The 21891-nt window shown below is 48.8% G+C and overlaps 7 protein-coding genes across 7 annotated transcripts; 3 read left to right on the forward strand and 4 right to left on the reverse strand.

Moving 5' to 3' along the window:
• Positions 1-73: 73 nt before the first annotated feature.
• On the reverse strand, positions 74-1643 carry EDB91DRAFT_1126479 (S-adenosyl-L-methionine-dependent methyltransferase). Its single transcript, XM_041318436.1, has 6 exons — positions 1380-1643; positions 1255-1314; positions 968-1203; positions 681-909; positions 534-631; positions 74-474 (listed from the first exon to the last, which is right to left on the reverse strand). The coding sequence occupies exons 2-6, from the start codon at positions 1298-1300 to the stop codon at positions 217-219; spliced, it is 867 nt and encodes a 288-aa protein (XP_041178315.1). The 5' UTR covers positions 1301-1314; positions 1380-1643; the 3' UTR covers positions 74-216.
• A 1405-nt stretch (positions 1644-3048) lies between these two features.
• EDB91DRAFT_1126487 (uncharacterized protein) lies at positions 3049-4471 on the reverse strand. Its single transcript, XM_041318437.1, has 8 exons — positions 4396-4471; positions 4290-4342; positions 4220-4231; positions 4074-4167; positions 3893-4019; positions 3773-3844; positions 3537-3718; positions 3049-3485 (listed from the first exon to the last, which is right to left on the reverse strand). Exons 1-8 carry the CDS (start codon positions 4408-4410, stop codon positions 3261-3263), a joined length of 780 nt encoding a protein of 259 aa, XP_041178316.1. The 5' UTR covers positions 4411-4471; the 3' UTR covers positions 3049-3260.
• A 120-nt stretch (positions 4472-4591) lies between these two features.
• EDB91DRAFT_1126489 (uncharacterized protein) lies at positions 4592-5644 on the forward strand. The gene is made up of 6 exons (XM_041318438.1): positions 4592-4726; positions 4779-4806; positions 4856-4906; positions 4964-5034; positions 5094-5179; positions 5234-5644. Exons 1-6 carry the CDS (start codon positions 4643-4645, stop codon positions 5244-5246), a joined length of 333 nt encoding a protein of 110 aa, XP_041178317.1. The 5' UTR covers positions 4592-4642; the 3' UTR covers positions 5247-5644.
• Positions 5645-5962: 318 nt separating this feature from the next.
• EDB91DRAFT_1126491 (uncharacterized protein) lies at positions 5963-9287 on the reverse strand. Its single transcript, XM_041318439.1, has 8 exons — positions 8708-9287; positions 8426-8658; positions 8289-8385; positions 7852-8266; positions 7552-7803; positions 6416-7502; positions 6248-6362; positions 5963-6197 (listed from the first exon to the last, which is right to left on the reverse strand). The coding sequence occupies exons 1-8, from the start codon at positions 9188-9190 to the stop codon at positions 6117-6119; spliced, it is 2763 nt and encodes a 920-aa protein (XP_041178318.1). The 5' UTR covers positions 9191-9287; the 3' UTR covers positions 5963-6116.
• Positions 9288-9353: 66 nt separating this feature from the next.
• EDB91DRAFT_1200809 (DUF663-domain-containing protein) lies at positions 9354-12973 on the forward strand. The gene is made up of 5 exons (XM_041320657.1): positions 9354-9501; positions 9552-9911; positions 9968-10592; positions 10642-12267; positions 12318-12973. Exons 1-5 carry the CDS (start codon positions 9403-9405, stop codon positions 12890-12892), a joined length of 3285 nt encoding a protein of 1094 aa, XP_041178319.1. The 5' UTR covers positions 9354-9402; the 3' UTR covers positions 12893-12973.
• Positions 12974-12976: 3 nt separating this feature from the next.
• Positions 12977-20575, forward strand: EDB91DRAFT_1126495 (uncharacterized protein). Its single transcript, XM_041318440.1, has 29 exons — positions 12977-13229; positions 13281-13515; positions 13572-13757; positions 13855-14453; positions 14502-15133; positions 15209-15622; positions 15670-15770; positions 15826-16018; positions 16065-16141; positions 16190-16337; positions 16385-16549; positions 16604-16708; positions 16756-16931; positions 16982-17174; positions 17221-17367; positions 17416-17859; positions 17911-18021; positions 18070-18219; positions 18270-18363; positions 18412-18552; positions 18605-18636; positions 18692-18785; positions 18835-18999; positions 19046-19308; positions 19360-19537; positions 19584-19723; positions 19770-20149; positions 20205-20355; positions 20404-20575. Exons 1-29 carry the CDS (start codon positions 13070-13072, stop codon positions 20461-20463), a joined length of 5934 nt encoding a protein of 1977 aa, XP_041178320.1. The 5' UTR covers positions 12977-13069; the 3' UTR covers positions 20464-20575.
• EDB91DRAFT_237234 (CRAL/TRIO domain-containing protein) lies at positions 20404-21857 on the reverse strand. Its single transcript, XM_041326565.1, has 5 exons — positions 21586-21857; positions 21357-21528; positions 21202-21299; positions 20897-21146; positions 20404-20835 (listed from the first exon to the last, which is right to left on the reverse strand). The coding sequence occupies exons 1-5, from the start codon at positions 21750-21752 to the stop codon at positions 20608-20610; spliced, it is 915 nt and encodes a 304-aa protein (XP_041178321.1). The 5' UTR covers positions 21753-21857; the 3' UTR covers positions 20404-20607.
• Between the last annotated feature and the right edge of the window lie 34 nt (positions 21858-21891).

Raw genomic sequence — 21891 nt, forward strand, 5'->3', positions numbered from 1 at the left:
ACCGCGGCGTGTTTTTACCACGTGACCGTTCTCATTGTTGTTGGTCCAAGTGGCCCTTCATTTGGCCTTGTTTGCATTCTCTTCAGGAGCTCTTGCCCAGAGGGGATAAGTACTAGAAGTACCTAGCATAGGGTTATTGGATCATATTCGTCGTAATTATTTATCTATGCCTTTACGAACTTGAACTTTGTGCATCATTCTTTGGCTCCAGTTCCATCAAGGGCTATCAAGGGTTGCCAAGAATCGCAGTCGAACGTACATGATAGCCCAATTCCCCTCTTTGTCCTTCATGTCAACCTCGCACATATCTATAACCTCATCTATTATGGCAGCGGCCTCCTCATCACTGAATTCCTTCAGGAACGTTCGGCGCGCAAAAAGCTGCAACCATCCGTGTAGGCCACCGTTCCGCAGCGGCGTCAGCCTTGGGACCAAACTAATGGCATTGACACGGAAACCTGCGCTTTGCAATAGCTAAACAATGATGAAGAAATTAAGTGCGACGTTGACAGCCCTTCTAACACATGCCGCACCCCTTGATATTCTGCAATTGACGGAAAGTACCATGGATCCATTTTATCGGGCTCGTAACCGCGCTTTTTGACAGCCCGGTGAAGACCGAATCGGACGCCTGCATTAGTCGTCATTAAACAGGTACCTACCCAAGAGTGTAGACTTACCGGTACAATTCATGAATCCACCCATCTCACATACAAACCGCCCGCCATCTTTAAGCAGCCGCTTTGCTCCATTCAGAACTCCGCGTGGATGTTCCTTACACCAATGTAGTGCGGCATTACTGAAGACGGCATCGAAGGAGTTCTCCTCGAACAAATGTGCAGGTATCCGAAGATCTTGAAGGTCAGACACGAATGCGTGTTTTACGCCATTCGTCAAAGCTTTAGAAACCTGTCAAAGACACCGCTTAAGTTTAAACTCACTTCATATCAAACCCCTGTGATCTTACCATGTCGTTGTTATAGTCAATACCAACTGTCAACCCAGTCGCACCAACAGCTTCTTGGATCTGCAAGGTCAATTCTCCGGTCCCGCATCCGAAGTCAACGATTCGTTCGCCGACAGAAGGTTTCAGGGCCGATAATACGGGCGCAGTGTACTCAGCAGAATATACAAATGATGCTGTTTGGTTGTAGTCCGATGCGGAGTAGTCCGAGTTTGACATAGGGTCTTGGGAAGACATGCCTTCGACCAGCTGCAGAACTACAAGGGTGAAGAGTTCTTTATTGAACAGACCTGAATTCATGTTCGTGCTATGTATGTACTCAGGGAGTTTCGGCATTACACCGATCGGCCGAATTGTCCAAGGACAGGTAAGTAATAGTTACCTACACAGATACGTGACGCGGTCTGTACACACCTTTTTCAGACGTCAGACCACTACCTTAGGCTAGATAGTAGCATTCGCTTAGTAATCAGATATTAGAGTGGTGGATCGACCAGTGAGACTCTGAAGGAGAACTCTACCAGCTTCTCTACATGATCACATGGCATAGTTCTGAAACGCCGATCATGCAAGGCGGTACGTAGCGCTCGAATCGGCGATCAGTGCATTCGTAGTTTTTCTGACTTGTCTCTGATTGATGTGTTTAATGATTTTCCATCACGATAAATATTGAGAATGTCTATAAACCAAAAGAAGTGAATTACAATCGGGTAGGCAATCGTACACACCGTACATTGTCGCAATACGGCACCGCGGGGTCGGGGACTAGAGAAACACGTCGACGTCGTTGTTCATGTGAGTGACGAACACGCTTATTTCATATTTGGGTCGTTTGTGATAGATATGTAGCTCGGACTCGGGCCGAAAGCGGCACACAAATGTTGAACCACTATCGGTCATTGGCTCGAGTCAGCCAAGCATACGCTCATGCTTCGCCCGGGGCATTCGCCGTGTGGAGATTGACACGTCGAGAAGTCTTCGCGACAGAATTATCAATATTTAATGAGCTATGGCGATGGTATCTTCGTAGGATAGAACCAAGAATTGTGGCGGATCCTGAAGGCTGCAGGCGATCCTTTGAATACCGGTTGGTTGAATATTGAGTTTCGGACTGCTCCGCGGTAGTACGTAAGTATTAGAAGTAGAAGAATTTTGGTGTGGCTGAGTTTATATTTGACAGTACATAGTACCACAATATTTACTTCGGCTTTGGCTTCGCGGTTCATTAACGTTCATTAATGAATTTACCATTCATTCATACCAAGTACCATCCAGTCGCGACACGAAATCTGCACCGTCGAAGTTGGTATAAGTAATTGTTACTCTTTCCGCGGACATTTTTATTGTGTGTCACGACTGCGGGAATTGGCTGCAAGATAAGTACTATGGTCGGGTTATCTTGTATCCCAAACCTTTTCTGATGTACATAAACTTTTTTTTGGTCGATCTTCAGTGCGGCGCCTTCAGGGACCGAGTCAACGTAGGTTTCCGGCGCACGGTATCGTGATACCGGAGCCGAGAGATTGGCCATCCTCAGGAGTCAGCGCGTAGAAACTTCCTACGTCCACCGAGTAATATTATAATTTAGACCCCCCCCAATTGAGGTGTTTCTCTCTGCCTAGTTGTGGCGACCACACAGATAGTCTCGTATGTCCATTCAGTCTATATTTTAATACTCGTCGGCTCTGCAGGAAAAATGGCTGACTGCCGATGAACGTATCAGATCGTATCGCAGGTACCGAGAATCCATTGATTCTAGTGCTCTCACCTTACTTTCACTTCCCACCGTCGCAACCTACAGTTTCAACCAATCCTTTTATGTCTACCGCCAACGTAAGTAAGCGTGCAGGGGTTTGCAGAAACCCACACTCTGCCCCATACAGGCCCACTATGATCTTGTTCCATTGCTCACCGGCATGATGCACCAAACTCGTCCATAGGACTTCTGTAGTCACCGTATACCCGTGTCGGTGCCGTTAATATTTCATCAAGCATTACCTCATTCATCATGAGCGCATACAACAATACTTGCATCTTCTGCGACCGCATTGGCGTCCCAATGTCCAACGGAAACTTCACATCGCGTTTGAGTAGGCTATGAGTGTGGGGATTACCGATCTTCCTTGTGTGGCGTATCTATCAAGACTCCCGTTTACTACACAGTGGAGTCAGCCAGATCATATATGGTACAGTAACATTACAATTCAGTCGTTGGAAATACGTAGTGATATAATATGCTACCCTACGGAAGGAAGAATATTGACACCAATGTCCTTATCGTCCATCATGATAGCCTTCAAACAACAGTGGGAGCGGCTTGGGACGTGGGACCAGCTTGTGCATCAGGTCCGGCCGCGCCACTACTAGTGGTTGCGGTATTGCCCGGAGTGGAAGCCGTACCTGACTGTTGGTCGACCATACGACGAGCTTCCTCATGAATGTCGAGAACTTGCTTGGAAGTAGTAGTGTAAAACTCGAGGACAGACTTTCCAAAGGGAGACGAGATCGCCTTTGAGTAGTACTGCAATCGCGTGCGTTATGATCATTCAATAAACAACGTTGATTTACTAACCTCGTGGGCAGCCTTGGAATAACCTTTCTGTTCGTCAATGGTCATTGCCCTGGTATGCGCACCCTTGAGCGTCGAATGCACTTTCCCGGATACCGTTTGGTCAGGACCGAGAGCTTTCTGGCCAACTGATTTGTCGAGGCCGTGCATATAGTCTATGAACCGTTTGGAGATCCCATGCTTGTCTGACAAGAAGGACGCGTGAGCCGAGGTTAAACTTGGTACACGAATCAACTAACGGTCAACTTCGATGGCTCGCTGCAAGATGTGGTCGGAGAGCTTGTAGCCTTTTGCCAGATACTCAGCGGCAACTATGACTAGATGTCAATATTATGCCATAACGAATGGGCCGTACGTACTTCCAGCTCTAGGCTTGTCCGATTGTTCGAAAGGGGCGCTAGAGTGGTGCGATCCCTCCTGATGATTGTGGTTTTTCACGTCTGAGGTGATGTGGAGTTGTTCACCATCTAGAGTACCGCCTTTGAGCTGAAGATGAGGTGATGGTTAATCGGGTTTTGAATTTACAATGCGCAGTCCTACCATGAGCGCTGTGCCGACAGACGAAGGTTTCTCAAAGGTAACGACTGCGGATTGTTTCGAATCCCCCTCGGATTTGAGATCAATTGACTGGATGCTGGATTAATGTCAACCACGAGATCAGGGCGATGGATTCACGCGACACTCACCTGCCGCAGAAACTGAAAGCACAATAAACTTAGGAGATGTTAACAGTAATCATTAATGTGTTGTTATTACCTGAAGAATTCATGGAGCTTCTCCTGGGTGGTGTTTGAGGAGATGTTTGAGATCTGAAAAGCTGAAGTCAGTGAAAGAGAATACAGATGCTACTGATACAGTATACCGTGACTGCAGACATGGTTGATGTTGACGTTGTACGTGGTTAGAGATAAACTCGGATGAGTCGCTCGCAGCCAAGTCGCAGCTGATTATGGGCTCCTGGGATGACATCACTGACTTACAGTGTGTGAATCTGAATACTATATTTGGCGACGACTCCCCGAAAAGGTCAGGACACCAATAGCGGTACTACCATACAAGTGACAAGAAACGCTCACGTTTAACCATCTGTAAAGTTATTTGAGATCAAGATGGCAGACATGGACGTTGATACTCCTGCGCCTTCCAAGAAGGAAGCAAAGGATGACGGGAAGCAACGATTCGAAGTAAAGAAGGTACGAACTTGTCTGTCTTGCACTCTCGTTCCCACCATTGATAGTTCCTCAGTGGAATGCAGTATCTCTTTGGGCATGGGGTACGCTGGCTGTTCCAGAAATCGGTTGAAGTCTCAATAATATCTATAGATATCGTCGTCGACAACTGCGCTATCTGCAGAAATCATATCATGGATCTCTGTGCGTCTACTTTTCTACATCTCATCCCAACGTCACTCAATGCACGCTATCATGTAGGCATTGACTGTCAAGCAAATCAGGTATCGGCATCTACAGACGAATGTAATGCTGCATGGGGTATATGCAATGTGAGTCTATCTCTACTCGATGACTCCTTTAGATCTTAACACCGCCACTCCTTTCGTAGCACGCATTCCATTTCCACTGTATCTCACGTTGGCTCAAAACGCGCAATGTATGTCCGCTTGATAATCGTGAATGGGAGCTCCAGAAGTGCGTTTTTGTCTTCTTTGTGGTCCACTTGTGCTCATAGTTCGAATGCGATAGATATGGGCGGTGATTGTGGCATGCGCAGCCCTTTTACACCCACGCCTTGTTTCATTACTGTAAGACGTCGCTATCCACTGTGTATCTTATCATAGGAGTACGATTCGCGATTGCACCAATCTTTTGGCTGAGCAATCGTCCGTGGTTGAAGGTCTGCAGGACAATGACTTGAATCGGTTAGACGCCCTCTAGTGTTCTCGTCATCATGCCTCCGACAGTCCAGGCAGCAAGTGAACCATCGAGAAGATAGGTATATTGCAAAATGGTACTCATGGTACCCTCATTTCGCACAGCTTCACCACCTTGAAATATAACTTCAGTCTGCCCTTTAGTCGTAGTCGAATAGGTAAGCCCTCACTAATGGTTGCAGATACATAGAGCGGATGAGTCCGCGCAGGCACCGGAGTGCACCACGTGCTTACATATTTACAAGTACAAGGGGCAGCGCTAGCTGTGTTTTGCACTTGTATTTGTCCCTAAAGAATGCAGCATGAGCCATGTTTCCGATTTAACAAACCTGCTATCGAATGCCGAGTGACTTTGAAGCGATTGACATGTGCCAAAGGAGCTTCGTGCTCATATATTGTAGATAAGCAGGGCAAGATTCAGCATACAGCGTCTGGAAAGGCGGTTGCAAGTCATGCCACTAACAAACACTGCATACGGGTTTGAGGATGGACAAGGTTCAAAGACACATGCGGAATGGAAGGGTAGTCCAGGCAGGCCTTTGTGTTATTCTTTTGGGCTATGTGAACGCCGCACAAGTCACCGTAGGCAACACATATTAATGCAATTGGATCGGAAAGCTACAATTGTGTGTACAATAAAACAGACGCTGCCCGACACTTAATTTCAATCTACCCAGAAGTTGCCGACGGAATTGTCAAGATGTTCGTTGCCGATTTAGTGAAGATGGTTTATCTTCGAATTTCAAAAGATCATATAGTGACTGAATTTGATCGCCCTGTGGAGCAGTTAGCTATGTTGGATGTTAGACTGAGTTTGATGTACAACCTTGCGCTCGATCAGATCAATAATGTCTCGAAGATGATCGGCGACAATGCGCCGCCTCGCTGCTTGTGCCATCGAGTCCATGGCCTTGTACTCGTCAGCTAGCTCGCTATAGATCCTGTGCAGAATAAATGAGTGGATGAACGATAGATGACACGGTAAATCGCAGACCCTTTGTGATGTGTGAATTCCTCTTCGAGTTCTCGCAATACTCTGGCGAGCACAGTCTGTGGTGGTAATCTGTCGCCCTGGAAGATGGCTTCGTAGGAATCAATCCCTTCGGCTTCAAAGGCATTGGCTCGGTGCTGAAGAGGATCGTCTTTGACTTGTTCGTCGGAGCCCTGGGCGCATCCCTGACTTTGGCGTCTGTTCTTGGGGTTTGCATGGCTCGTAGTACGTGCTGAACGGTGATTACACCGAGTGCATGTCCCAGAGTTGTGTTTCGGCGCGGAGAAGAATAAGTTCTCGAGGCGACCTGAACGGATACGAGGGAAAGGAGCGGCTTCATCATCCTTCACAGTCTTCCCCCGAGTGGCGGGCCGCCTCCCATCTTCGGATTCAGTGAGCCGAGCGTGTGTCATGTCACCTGGACGCGAGCCATGTCGGGATGACAGGGAAGGACTTCCACAAGAGGATCCCTCAGACTGCTGTTCTTCAAGGTCTTCCGATATATGCGGCAAAGGGGCAGCTTCATCATCGCCCGAAGGCTCCCTTCGAGTGGGGTGACGCCTGCCGTTGTCGGAGTCAGTGAGCCGAGTCATGTCACCTGGATGCGAGTGCGAGCTACGTCGTGACGACACGGAAGGGCTTCCACAAGAAGATGACCGTTCAGATCTTCGTTCCTCTAGATCTTCTGATATCCGCGTGAGCTCGTCCACGTCAATAAACCTTCTCGTTGACTGAAAACTAGCGCGTGTGTTCACCGGGTCCGGGTCCTGATGCGATTGGTTTAGCTCCTGATTCGACTGGTCCGGCACAGAAACCTCGTCTTCCTCTTCCACAAGTTGTGATTGCTGCTCCCTCGCCATTCTTCTCTCATTAAGGCCCTCTTCTACCACATTCCTGAGTACCTCAATTTCACCAGCAAGCCTCTCAACCTCGAGCCGAAGGGCACCGATTTCATCTGTTTTCTGGGCAAGCATCTTGACATCGTCCTCCCTGAACCTCTTAAGGTCCTCCAGGAGCTGCTGCTGCACTGTCAAGTCTGCAGTGACGCGGGTGAGATGCAAGCGGAGAGTAGATATCAAGGACTCGAGCGCTATACAAGCTGGTCAAATGAGATTCATCGAATTTTTTTTGTAGCAAACCTTTCTTTTCTTCCACAACCTCGAAATACTTTGACTGCTCTTCCTCTCTCTCTCGTTGATCCTCTTTGCCTCTCTTCCAGGATGGCTCGCCTGCATCTTGTTCCATGATTCTCGAGCGTTCACGAGCAACATCACGTTTACACTGTTGGAGCTCATGTTCGAGTTCCCGAACACGGCGGCGAGCGATGCCGTTCTCCGTTTCGAGATGAGCTAGTTTTGCATGAAGGGCATTGAGGGATGCTATGAGACGGGCTGTACAGGAGTTTAGTCCACTGAGGAAAATATAAATGAAATACTAACATTCAACCTCTTTCGATGAACTGGCGGTCTTGATGCCATAACGTTCAAGGTTGGCCTTCGCGGGAGAGACAACGGCACTCGTGAGGCCAGTTAGGTCTGGGAGATTTACTCGTCCTCTACTCGCTTTCCTAAATGATCGATTTGTTTGGGAGATCTCTACATTAACATCAACGGCACTGTGATCTGCGACGTCATGAAGGGGTTGTTTCAGTGCGTCGTGGTGCTTCGTCGAGACGCGACGAGAACCCGCAGGCGCCACACGAGGGGTAGTAGTAGTAGTAGTCTGTGATTGGTTCTGGAATAGTGCAGCGTCCTCGGCCTGGGCATCATGCACATCCTTTGCGAGGCCCCTCGCCATACGTGTAAACTTGGAGCTAGATGCGGATGGTGTGGGCGGCTGGATATTCACCTGCGGCTGAGATACAGTGCCGCCGCACGGGCGTCGCATCCACGTCAAAAGATACGGAATGAGATATCTTGCGTGCTTTCGGAGTTGTTGCTTTTCGGGAATAGGATGGAATGTATTTAGGGATCCTGTGGATCGTGTGCATATGAACGGCTACGGGAGGGAGACTGTTGCGCCGCGGCACGACTTTGTAAATTGCGTGGCCGTCGGGGAGAGAAACCAACACGCTGCAAGTTGTCGGAGAGCTTGCGGCGGGAGATGTTCAACGAGTGGTCTGCCTCTGACTCGGCTGACTCAAGGTCAAGAGGTGGAGAACGAAGTCTTGCTGCAAGTGCCGCAGGGTGTGAAACCTGAGATAGATCGTACTCGGCTGATGCATCGAGGGGCCCACGAGAGCAGGGCTGAACAGCATGTTAGTTCATGTGTCAGAAAGAGCCCGATGAACCACACCGTCTGTCTGGACTTGGAGATGGACTGAGGCTCCAAGATGCTGATGCGACTGTCCAGACCAGCAATCATGTCTTGCAGCGGGCGTTCTGGGTCGTACTCCGCACCACTGAGACTGACTTCTCTCCGTTGGCCACGACCGCCGAGACCCGCGCCGATTGTGACAGCGCTAGCATGGTGGCCAATTGTGGAGACCGTCTCACCGGCATAAGGATTAACGCCCTCGTCTTCATGCAAGGACCATGCATGCAAGCCACTGGGGGCATCGTAGTCAAAGTGCTGACTGGGTTGTTCGAATGATGCAAAGCCTAGGGAATGGTTAGAATTGTGCCTCGGGTATTCGACGCTTTCGTCGTCCCCTTGAGAAGACGAAAGATGGAGGGATAAATCCGTGTTTTGAATCTGCTGTTCGAGCTGAATGCGATACTGTTCAAGCTCGTCACCAGGAATAGAGAATTCAAAGGTGGTTGATGAACGTCGCGCCATCAGTTACGCAGCGCAAGTTATATAGAAATAAAAGACAAAAATGCAATAAAAGATGAAAAGCTATATGAAGGAAGAGATTGAAGAAAGTCGCAGCCCAATTCAATGAGACTCGGACACGGTCCACAAAAAAACAACACGGACGCGCCAGTCACGTGAGCGAGCACACAACTCGGCCTGTCATGCTCTGCCATACAGTTTTCTAGTAATACCCGATGGAGACACAGACCCATAAGCCTCATCGGCCAGCCCAGTCTGGCTCAAAGGCTGAAAAAAAAGGCAAGGGAAAGCAAAAAACGGGTTTCAATGAAAAGGTGCTAGGTGCGAACCACTTTCTAGCATTTCCTTGTTAACTCTCTGTTAGGCATTTGCACCAAAATCTGGTCGACGTGCTGATCGTCAGGCCCGGCGAAATGTCGAGCGTGATGAAGCTCGTCTTCATGTTCCTCTTGTAAACCGAACACCTGATGACGAACCCCCGCCCGTCATCATCGCAATCGTTGGCCCTGCAGGTGTAGGCAAGACCACTCTACTCAAAAGTCTCGTAAGGAGATACTCGAAGCAGACATTGTCCGAGGCCAAGGGTCCAATCACCGTGGTAGCTGCTAAGAAAAGGAGACTCACATTTATCGAGTGTAATAGCGACCTCAATTCTATGATCGACATCGGCAAGGTTGCGGATCTCGTTCTCCTGATGATTGACGGCTCCTATGGCTTTGAAATGGTGCGCTTGTTTTAACCTGAAATTTATGTACCCTAACTATCTTTGACCTATGACAGGAAACCTTTGAATTCCTTAATATCCTCCAGGCTCATGGGTTTCCAAAAGTCATCGGTATCCTCAGTCATCTCGACCTCATTAAAAAACAAGCCACCCTCAGGGCTACCAAAAAGTTGCTCAAAAAACGCTTCTGGAATGAGATATACCAAGGCGCAAAGCTTTTCTATCTCTCTGGTGTTCTCAATGGTCGCTATCCGGACACTGAGATCCTCAATCTTTCCCGTTTCATCAGCGTCATGAAGTTCCGGCCTCTGATCTTCAGAAACACTCACCCATATCTCCTTGCGGACAGAATAGAAGACTTGACGCCGCGCGAGGAAGTGAGAACATCAAAAGGCCGTTGCGATCGCATTGTAACGCTGTATGGTTATCTGCGGGGAACGAATCTGCGGCAAAGCACCAAGGTGCATATTCCTGGTGTAGGCGATATGGACATCAAAACCGTGACGATGCTCGGCGACCCTTGTCCCTTGCCAGACGCAGATTCCGAGAAGCGGAGAAAGTTGAGCGAAAAGAAGAAACTCCTTGTGCATGCACCCATGAGCGATGTTGGTGGCGTTATGTACGACAAGGACGCTGTGTGGATCAATGTTCCCGGTAACTTTACAAGAGGGGCCACTGATGGTGAGCATATTGTTTTGCATAATTACATCTTATTGACTATCGTGAGTAGTTCCCCAGGGTGAGGGTGAGAGAATGGTCATCGACCTACAAGACGTCGACGAGACGCTTGAAGACACGGTTGCCCGGAGCAAAATCCGCCTTTTTGGGTCTTCGTCGAACCCACTGACTGTCGATGTCCAACATTATGACGGAGAAAGCAGCGGCGACTCTGATGATGATGATGAGGACGCTTCAGAGGGCGGCAGTGAGTTTGAGGAGGGAGAGGAGGTATTCTCAGAAGATGAACAGGACGACGAAGGGAGTGACGAAGAGGACGAGCGGCCTCGCGTGGACCCTTCAAAAGGAGATACGGGCCGTCACGCAGCACGCACGATCGTGCGCTCGACCCATGGTTTTCCCAGCAAGGAGAAAGACTCGGGAGATATTGCTTTTGCTGATTCTGACTCCGAGCTTGGGTTGTCTGATGATGAAGGACCTGTCAGAGCAGGTGAAGTCATGTATGCCGCTGATGAAAAGGAGATTCCAAGCGATGTCGACGAAGAGTCCAACGGAGAAGACGAGGATGACGCGCCAGCGTGGAAATCTGGACTTGCTGCGAAAGCAACCGCTGCCTTCAATGAGCTCAACCGTCGGAAACAGCGTAAAGACTGGATGGCAATGATTTATTCCAGTTCGCTCAGTCCGGAAGAGATTGTTGGTGGCACCGACACAACTGGGGTTGAATCGGACGAAATAGATGACGACTTCTTCCGGGTGAACTCCTCTGGTGCGGCGAACGAAGATGACTTGGACATGACAAAAGAGGTGCTATCTCCTGCTGCGTTGAGGGAGTGGGAGGATGAGGAAGTCCTGGATTCTCTAAGGACGCTGTTTATCACAGGCGATCATGACAGCGGTGAGGCAGACCAGGACACGAACGTCCACGAAAACTTGGAAGGCAGTAACTTCGTTGATCAAGAAGCTGGGAAAGCTCAGTCTGCTCCCGCTGAGTTCGAGGGCATTGACACTGAGACTCGTGCCCTCGTCGCAGGCTACCGGCCTGGATCATATGTGCGCATAGAACTCGCTTCAGTCCCTTGCGAATTCATTGAACATTTCGACCCACGCTACCCTATCATCGTCGGTGGACTGTTAGCTGCAGAAGAGCGCATGGGGTACCTTCAAGTCCGCATCAAGCGCCACCGCTGGTTCGCACGCACGTTGAAGACGAACGACCCTCTTATCTTTTCCCTTGGCTGGAGGCGCTTCCAGAGTGTCCCCATATATTCACTCGACGACCATTCCATCAGGATGCGCATGTTGAAATATACGCCAGAGCACATGCATTGCTTCGCGTCGTTCTATGGCCCAGTTGCGCTCCCGAACACAGGTTTTTGTGCATTCAATGCGCTGTCAGGTGAGAGTGTTGCATTCAGAGTAAGCGCAACTGGCGTAGTCCTGGACATCGACCGGTCGACAAAAATCGTAAAGAAGTTGAAGCTTACGGGCGTGCCATTCAAAATTTTCAAGAATACAGCATTCATCAGGGACATGTTTACTAGCGCTCTGGAGGTGGCAAAGTTTGAGGGTGCAAGCATCCGAACGGTGTCTGGCATCAGGGGTCAGGTGAAGAAAGCGCTGAACAAGCCAGAGGGTGCCTTCCGTGCGACATTTGAGGACAAAGTGCTGATGAGCGGTAAGTGGACTCCGACTTAGACAGGATTCACTCTGAATTACGAATCCTAGATATCGTCTTCCTAAGAGCATGGTATTCGATACAGCCTCGCAGATTCTACAACCCTGTCACGTCCCTCCTTCTGTCCGACAAGTCACGCTGGTCTGGCATGCGCTTAACAGGTCAGATCCGACGAGATGAAGGACTGAAAACCCCGCTGGCTGTCAACTCCACCTACAAGCCGATAGACCGCCCTGCCCGACGATTCAACACGCTCAAAGTCCCGAAGAAGCTGCAAGCTACACTTCCGTACGCCTCAAAACCCAAACTTATGAAGCCTCAGAGCAAGCAAACCTACATGCAAAAGCGCGCTGTCGTACTAGAGCCTGAGGAGAAGAAAGCAATTGCACTACTTCAACAGATCAGGGCACTACGTAAAGATCAAGTAGCACGGCGTCGCGAAAAGCAACAAGAACGCAAAGAGACGCATCGCAAGAAGGTTGCGAAGGACGAGGCGAAAGACACAGAAAAGGAGAAGGAGAAGAAGAAGGTGTATATGAGAGCTGCAGGGATGAAGAGCAAGAGGGAAGCCGATATAGAGGAAGGGAGATCAAGGAAACGAAGAAAGACTAGTAGTAGTACTTGATATCTAAGCGATGTGCTTAAAGTAGTGATTACGTCATGATACACTATTTGAGCGCGTTTGACGCGCTGTGACCGTGACCGGAATCACGTCACAAGCGAAGTCCAGTCTTCCGAAAGGCCACTGGCACGAGGCTGTTCTGCTCCTGTTCGCGGTTGCCTTTTAATCAGCTCGTTCATCATGAACGGCCATCATTGGCAGCAGCAGCAGGCTGGTCACGGTACCCGCAGCCAACTCTCGCCAGACCCTATAGCACATGGTCATGCCCCCAACTCGACCTATGAAGCTCACAGGCTCTTTGCCGCGTACCCGACAGCTTCTGCGACGCCCTCAACGCACGGTCAGAATTTTATACGCGTTAACATGCTAATTCTTCTGACAATTTATCTAGTGGCAAGACACATGAACAATTTATCTGTGTCTACACCTAACCCCACCTACTTGCAACCATCCTATCTCGACTATAACTCTGGGTCGCAATACCAGCCAGCTCCAGCACCTCCCCCGTTCTCAGAGTACTCTCATGAACTTTCCTACCTTTCAGCATCTTCAATGCCCACAGGTGATTCGCGTTACTGGCACAATGCAAGGGACGAATCTGTGAGGTTACTGTCGCAAGGCGGCTCGTACGTTTCAATGCTGAATCGGTGTGATAACTCAATAGCTAAGTCTGCGTACACAGATTTGCTTCTTCTCAGTTCGCATCTCCGTGGCTGCAATCTCAGCCTCAGTCAATCTATCATCCCCTTCCGTTTGCTCATTCGTTAATTCAACGCATGAACCCACCTGCCGCCTACCCCACCCCACCTCCGCCTGGCATTCGAAGCACGTCATCCTCTCTCGCATTTGCATTAGGACATCCGCTGACGTATCCTAACCAACCGAAACCATCAAACTGAACCCGTTCATAAGCGCAAAGAGCCTGTTGCGGCATTTAATGACTTCATTGCTCAGAAAAATCGAAGCATAGAAACGAAACCAGTTGAACATGATGTCAAAGGAGAGGAGCCACCACGTTCTAACCAACCTCCGTCTCAGGTGACCCCTCGGTCCCTGCAATCCAACTCTCCTTCAGTCGTACAGCCAGCTATTCCATCGCCGCCAATTCATGTTCCCCCAAGCACCCATGCATCCCAACAGCTCACTCCGCGCTCTACTGCTCGCCTTCATCGCCTTCCCGTCCTGTCGACACCCGGAGAAAACACCGTGACTCCCAAGAAGCGAAAATATGCTGGTGAAGACAAAGGTTCTCCACTGAAGCGTGTACACACTCTATCGGTAGAACCTCAGGAAGAGTCGAATATGCAATCTCGTTCCTTACAAAGTAGTACACCCTCATCCAGAGTTACGCCACGCCAGGTGATGGCATATGTAGAGGTCCCTCCTCTACCAAGCGTATGGAGGACTCCTTCCAAGAAGCAGTCTCTGCCAACTTCCATGTCAACTCCTCCGGATAACATCGATGCGTCAGGATCTGACGAAGAGGACGACGCCCGGTACAAGCTTGGCATTCACGCTAGCGTGAAGATGTCTGCGCGTCGTACAGGTGATAGAGATGAACGGGGTAGGAAATCTGCAATGGTGTTTCGTCGATCACTGATGTTCCCTTCAGCACCTTTGGAAAAACTCTCTGCGCTCATTGAGGACATATTCGAAGCTGAAGACTCATTGGCCGTGGACATCGACATTGCAGAGCTTCCGAAAGATTTTTTTTCTGTTCTCACCACAGATTGCTCCCATCCTCACTTGCAACCCAACGTGATCAGGAAACTGACGAAATATCTTAGTCAGCTTGCTCGACCTACAAAACGATCTAGGCGGTCTGCCCGAGATAGCATAGACACCCCGAAAGCGAGGAAGGCTCTAGGCGACATAGATAACGCTATCCTTGCAAGACTTCTGAAAATTCTGGAGCGCAGCATTAAAGCCGGGGAAGCTCTCGATCCCTTGCATGCCTCCACACATGTTCCTCACGCGGATAAAAATACTTCTCCACGGAAACCGAAGAAGAGTCCAAGGGCGCAAAAAGTGGCTCACCAAGATCGGAATTTCACGGGATCTACTTCACTGAACGTTCCAGAGGAAGATACACGCGAGCTAGAGTCAGAGAGTACTGATGTGCCTCAAGAACTGACAGAATCCCATCTCCACGACTTATCAAGGCAACTAGAAGTTGCGCGCGATAGTATCCTCGCTGTGGAATGTTGCGTTGCGTTATTAAGCGGAGAAGGCTTGACTAAACAGGTTTGCCTTTCTGGTCAATATTGAGATTGATCTGACTCGGACAATCTCTCCTTCCTCACCACCTTCGCACCACAGCTTTACTCCGAGGAGCTCATAACGTCTTGTCTGAGCACTGTCAAGAACCAGCTAACGATAATTCTATACCCATTCGTCGAGGCCGCAGGTGTCGGTGGATTGTCATCACTACAACTCCAATGCATACACAGCAACACTCATCCAGATTCTGGTGATCTTCGACGATTGCTCAGCGAACTTTTCCAGGCGGTCTCAGCTGTACTCCCTCGCATCAACGTGTTGTTCTCTGGTGAAAATATTGTGATGTCAGATGCAATCATTATTCAGACCGTGTATATCGCAATTGGGCCGTTCTTTGTGGTGGAATCAGGCGAAGGAGATGTCAAGGGCAAGAAAGATAATGTTGTATTGAATACACTTGGCAACAGCGCGATGAGAGGTCTTCGGTTGGATGCACTCTCAGTCATTCGAAGTGTACGCCGATCTTCCGTGTTTGAATTTACCACTCATTGTTCGTCTAGATCTTTGCCAAACACGAGGAACAGCGATCCTGGATCATAGAAGAAATTCTGTCGTCGCTCATTAAGTTGTCTAACAGTCATAAGAAAGCTGGGCAATTCCGGTCGGTGAAGTCTTGTAGATGTTGAGCGCAAGCAACATTGACGTGCCGTGTTCAGCTTACGCGACGGTCGTTCCATTCGAACAGTCTCCGCACTTCTATTCCAGCTCGTACAAACGTCTGCCCATGATGTCCGTGTTGCCGCGCGCAAGATTGCCAAACGTCGCCAGAGTCGCCAAGCTCTTCGTCGACAAGACAGCATGGCCAATGAGAGGTCGAGTGAGCCTATGATGGATGAGTTGGACGCGGAGGTCAGTGTTGGTGTTGGCTATATCTCATACCTAACCGCCTCTGCAGGAAATGCAGCTTTATATCACGGGGCTCGAGTCCGCGATGAATGCTGCAAAGACGATAGTCGTGTATTTGACACAAAGGTGAGCAAAGTGCCGTTGGCACCAGTATTGTTAAAATTGTTTTGCTAGATCTGGAAAAGGGAAATTGACCAAGAATTCCAACGAGGCCGAATACCGAACCATTTTTGACAACCTTATTTCTGACCTTCTTGTCGTTCTGTACTGGCCCGAATGGCCGGCTGCGAGTCTCTTACTCAGCATTGTTTGTAAATTCATGGTGAGTTTTTAGCCCTTGGCTGTGAATCCTTCTTCAATTTGTCGCAGGTATCTTCTCTAGATGACGTGAAGACGAGCACCCAAACGGACACAAATGCTGCAAAAAGCATTGCACTCGATCACCTCGGTGTCATTGCCGCACGCATACGCTCAAGCTCTTTGAAGGTAAAAGCTCGCGACCATGACAAGCACGGTCTCCACTCTCTTGATGAGGTTTGTATTTGATCCGAGTCTGGTTGTCAGCAATCATTTGCTCATACCCCACAGGTTATCTCTTCCGGCGATGTTAAACACTTGGATACGCTCATATCGCGACACCAGTCAATATTCTCGCATCTTTATAAAAAATCTTCTGAAGACCAGGCGTATGACGTGAGTGACCTCGGTCTCACAGTTGCATTCCTGCTGAAATGCAAAAGAGTGCCAATGATCTGACAGCAGCTACTTGGGGCCAAGAGTTAGCAGTGGCACTCATGCAGCTCAGCAATTCAGAGCAGCAGGAGGGCAAGGGTCTACATCCCAAGCTTTACGCCAAGCTGAAGTCTGCCCTCAGGGAGGTTTGGAAGGATATGTCAAATGATGTTTTTGATGTCGGGTAAGCTTTTACGATACTTCTGAGTCGCTCGACTTACCACACTCTCGTAGCTCGCAGGAGGAAGTAAATAGGGTTGATTGTTATGCTGAAGAGGTTGGGACTATCCAGACCCTAAGAAATTCCTTCGGACCAATCCTTAATATCGTCTTGCTTGCACTTGATGCGCCTGCTGTTTTCATGCGCACAAAGGCATTACGAGCACTCGGGCAAATCGTGAACAGTGACTCCAGCATCCTAGCAGCAGTACGTGAACAGTTCGTTGAATCAGCACTTACTGACAACCCACCAGCCAAATGTCCGTCGCGCGATCGAGAGTCATCTGCTCGATAGTTCCCCAGCTGTGCGTGATGCCGCTGTAGAACTGATTGGGAAATACATGATAGAGTCACCGGAGGTTGTCGGGGACTATTACGCGAAAATTGCCGACCGCATCGCAGTAAGAGCATATCATTAGTTGGAGAACCCCTTTCGCTAACTCTTTCAGGATACGGGACTTGGAGTTCGGAAACGTGTGATCAAACTCCTCAAGCAATATTACGCTGGCACAGAGGATATTTGTCGCCGCATAGATATCGCGACAAAGTTAGTCCTTCGTATGCTAGACGAGGATGATACAGTGAAGGATTTGGCTATCAAGACGGTTGAGGAACTATGGTTCCAGGCTGCATCGCAGAGTGGGGTTCCTAAAACCCGGTCAGTGCCGCCATCTGGTCCCGGTCAAGACAAGGGTCCGCTTCTCTCCAAGGTCTCGGTTATCATGGGCGTGTCTGCCAATTTTAAGGATAGGCAATCACCCCTGGAGGATATGCTGCATAAAATAATATCCAGCCAAGAAGCTGCTAGTGCATCCTATTTGCGAGGTAATTACTCTGAAATCTGCGAAGTCCTCATCGATGGATTGGTAGATGCCTCGGACTTGCCGGGATTCGTACGTGCAGTGCTTTATTGTAACGACATTGTTGACATCTTGTGTTGGCAGACCGTACACAACTGCGTCAGGACTATATATCTATTCACTACAGCATACCCTTCTGTCCTCTCGGGAGCGAACGCCTCTACTCTGCTCCCGTATCTGAAGAACCCCTCCTCGGTAAGAACCCACCGTCGCAAACACACTAAAGTCTAATATTTGCACCAGTCCGAAGAGCTTGTTGTTTCCGATTATCTGTTGAAGATCTTTCGTATATCAATACCTCACATGCCCAAGACTGCAGTAAAGTTTGGCCAGGAACTACAGCTTGTCTTGCAGCCGATGATTGTTAAACCATCACACATCGGCGGAGTCGTGGTAAGTTGCCTCATGATTTGATACCGTCTATTGACCCATTGTGACTATAGAGCCTGCAAGAAAGTGTAGCTTGCATGTGCGGAGCAGTGCAGCATCTCACGCATGATTTCAATCGACTGGTAGCTCTAGTCAAGTCTTGCAATGGTACGAGGACATTTTTCACAGACAGATTCTTGCTCACATACGCACTAGCTCGATTGCAGCAGGCCATCGCTCGCCCAACCTCTTACCAAATGACGGCAGTCGAAAATAGAACATTATCCATTCTTATATTTATTGTCGCTTTACTCGGTGAACACTGTGACTTTGATCGCCTCCGCGATGAGCATCTAGGTAAACCTGCCGCACCTGTCTGCAAATCCAGTAGTTGATGCATTGATTCAAGACTTCGTCTCAGATTTGAATTCGGTGTCTTCAGTAACATTCTTTAGTTTAGTTATTTGACTTCCGAACTTATTGTACATATTTCCAGGGACCTATCGTGGAGCACATTTACAAGAGTTTACTGGAGTTATACGAGAAGTACGACGACAACGGTCTCAAGGGACGCATTCTTCAGTGTCTTGGTAAGCCCCGTCACAGTCCCTGGTTCGTGGAATTCTCAACTCCATGAAGGTTTCTTGTTCCGTGCACAACCAACACTAATGACGCTTGGGCGGTCCGCTTCTATCATGGATGACATCTTTCATTCCTCTGATCTCGAAAGCCGAGGGCGACTTCTACGGATCATGCACGACTTCTTAGTGTCCGAATCTATGAAGCAGCACGAGGAGCAGAAGGGTGAGATACATGTCTCGTGCCCTTGCGCTATACTTATCGTCTGCAGGAGGGACCAAAGGCAAGCAGGGAGATGTGGTAGATATGGCGGAATTGGTAGGGAACACAGATGGTTTTGCTGACTCCGGGTGGGTCCAACAGTCGACTTCGCAAGGATCTGCTAATAAGGGTACAGTGTCAGCTTCAGCCGTTGTTCAACGATACATATCTTCCATTCTGGATGCCGCCCTGTCTCAAAATTCTCAGATCCAGAATGTTGCTGTTGACATTCTCAGCTTCACCATCAAACAGGGTCTTGCCCATCCTCTGCAAGTAAGTGGTTCGGTCTTCTTCCGATTTTCCATTAAACCTAGTTTTTGGTAGTCCTTCCCTGTCATTGTCGCATTGGAAACTAGTCCAAATGCCGCCATCAGCACACGAGCCAATGCTCTACACGCGATACTCTGGAGTAAACACGCGTCTTTGTTGAATGCTAGATATATCATTAGTGCAAGACAGTCGTTCGACTACCAGAAAAAGATCTCCGTGGACGCCGTCAAAGGTTTGACATCGTAATCTACTAAGAAATATTCTGAACTCTAGTGTAGGCTATCGAACGCAACCAGAACCGACGGCACTGCTCCAGAGGTGGTATTCTCTTGTACGGGAGAAAAGAGCATCTCGTCAAGACTTCCTGAGGGCTTTGTTGAAGTCTTTTGATATCAATCCTTCTTTGAGATCATCACAGGTAATGTACTACTTTATGTTGCATGATGATGCTCACGAGACATCAGGATGATGTTGACTTCGCAAGATACATGGCAGAGAACTTTGCCTCTCTTGACTACAGAACACAAGAGGAAGTCATCACTGTTATCAAACACTTGACTTCCGTCTTATCAACCGCTGGCATGCAAGTGATCGACCTTCTCTCGCCTTCTCACCTCCTAGCGCAGCTCCACGATACTCAACCCCCCGATAATGCACCTCACCAGTTATCACCTTCAGGCTTTCCTACACATTCAATTGATCAGGAAATCCTAAATCCCCCACCTGCCTCTGCCCCTCTTGAAATGCCTCATATTGACGTTGCTGTCATGAGAAGCTCAATAACCATTGGGATCGTCATGCTTCTCAAAGCCCATCTTAAATCTCTTTACGGGCTTTCAGAAGAGTGGGTCTTTTGGGTGCAGGTTTTTCCATCCTACTAACCTTTGCTTTGCTCTCAGGAAATGCTCCAAATTCGTGCTCGGCAAGAAGAGCGCTATCGGTGACAAACCTGCTATCAAACGTCATCAACTTCCAATTACGTGGACACGTCTCCCTTATGCCACCACTTCTCTCATCCAGGCGCACGACCTGACGGCTCACAGGCTGACAGTGAGTCTTCTTCCCCTTCATCCTCTCGTAAGGCTGACAGTTGTCTAGTTTATTGAAGTTTGGAATGAGGATGGTGTCACTGCAGAACCTGAAGATGACGATGTATAGATGTATATTCCCTGCACGCAGATTTTTTTCCACTCACTGTCGACTTATCTTATATATCATCGTACACAAGTTGCACATCCCCACTTGTAATGTAGCATACAACGTCAGAAGACCTTTAATTACTGATGATATCTCGTGAAGACGTCAGGGCTTTACGATGGAACCGTCTACAAAGAGTACTGGGCCCTTGGGCATATCACCAATAGTTTCTTTAATTGCGTCATCTAGGTCTGGGTCATCTTCAAATTTCCATGGCAGCTGTCCACCATAGGACTGCGGAATATCCTTCTCATCAATTAGCGATCTCAATGTAGGACCTGGATTCTTGCCCAAGATATGAATTTTGCTGCGAGTACCTTCGTCGAACCAGGTCTGCGGGACAGGTCGGCATATAAGTATACTAACATATATATTTGTAGATGAAAACCCAGACCTTGATCCAATTCCATATTGTGGGAAAGAAAGATGGCGAATTCACGATGGCGATTGTATGGAGGGTCTCTGGATAATTCGCCGTAGCCATTGTAGAAGCTACCTGAAGATGGCTTCGTAGAGACCACATAGCAGATAAGGTTACCTGCTCCAAATCGATTATAGTAGTCACTGATGATATCGATGTTGGTGCAGAAAGATGGGAGCACAACGGCAGCACAAAGAGCGTCATTGCCTCGTAAAGCGCAACGCTACGTACAAGCTATGGCTTCAGCTGCGTGTGTCGCGATTCAAATGTATACTGACATTCGCTGGTATCGGCGCTCAGCAGAAACAGACTCAAGTTCCTTCCGGAGCGGGGTATCCAAGGATGCCAGACGGTATACATAGACCGGCAGGCCAGTCTGTGGAACAGAATGTTATCATCGGATTGTCGATGTCCAAAGTAGATTCCATCTGACCTTGTCACGACGACCTGTCCATCGAGGGTAGAACCTCCTGGATGATTCCATCTCGTTAGTCTCAAAGGTACGAAACAGCTCGTCGACGTTATGTTGTTTGCGCCAGGTTTCTGTGTCTGAGAACTGTTTTTGTGCTTTGTCTATGTCATACCGCCGAGCTCGTAGGAAACGCCTGAGACACGAAGCCTAAATCGCACTCAATGACACGGTGTATCAGAGTGGAACGTACAGCAGAGTTGTGTCATCATGAGATGCAGGTGTGTCGTCGGAGGGAGGCTGGTATAATCCCGCGTTATGAAGCTTTGACTTGAACGCTTCAAGTGATTGTCCTCGATCGTCGCTCACGGGTATAGCTGCCACAAGTTGCTCAGGGGTACTATGAGATATGTCTGACATCTTGTGCCCTAGAGCTGAATCGACAGGTGAAAGAAGACTGACGTGAGAGCGCTACATATACCGGCGGGGATTCGAATTGGATCTAAGATAACCGAACGGGTAGTTTCTGAACTACACATAAGTAGCTCCCCATCCAATA

This window comes from Suillus paluster, assembly GCF_016628075.1.
Source record: "Suillus paluster strain FC165 chromosome Unknown EDB91scaffold_19, whole genome shotgun sequence".
Lineage (NCBI taxonomy): Eukaryota > Fungi > Basidiomycota > Agaricomycetes > Boletales > Suillaceae > Suillus > Suillus paluster.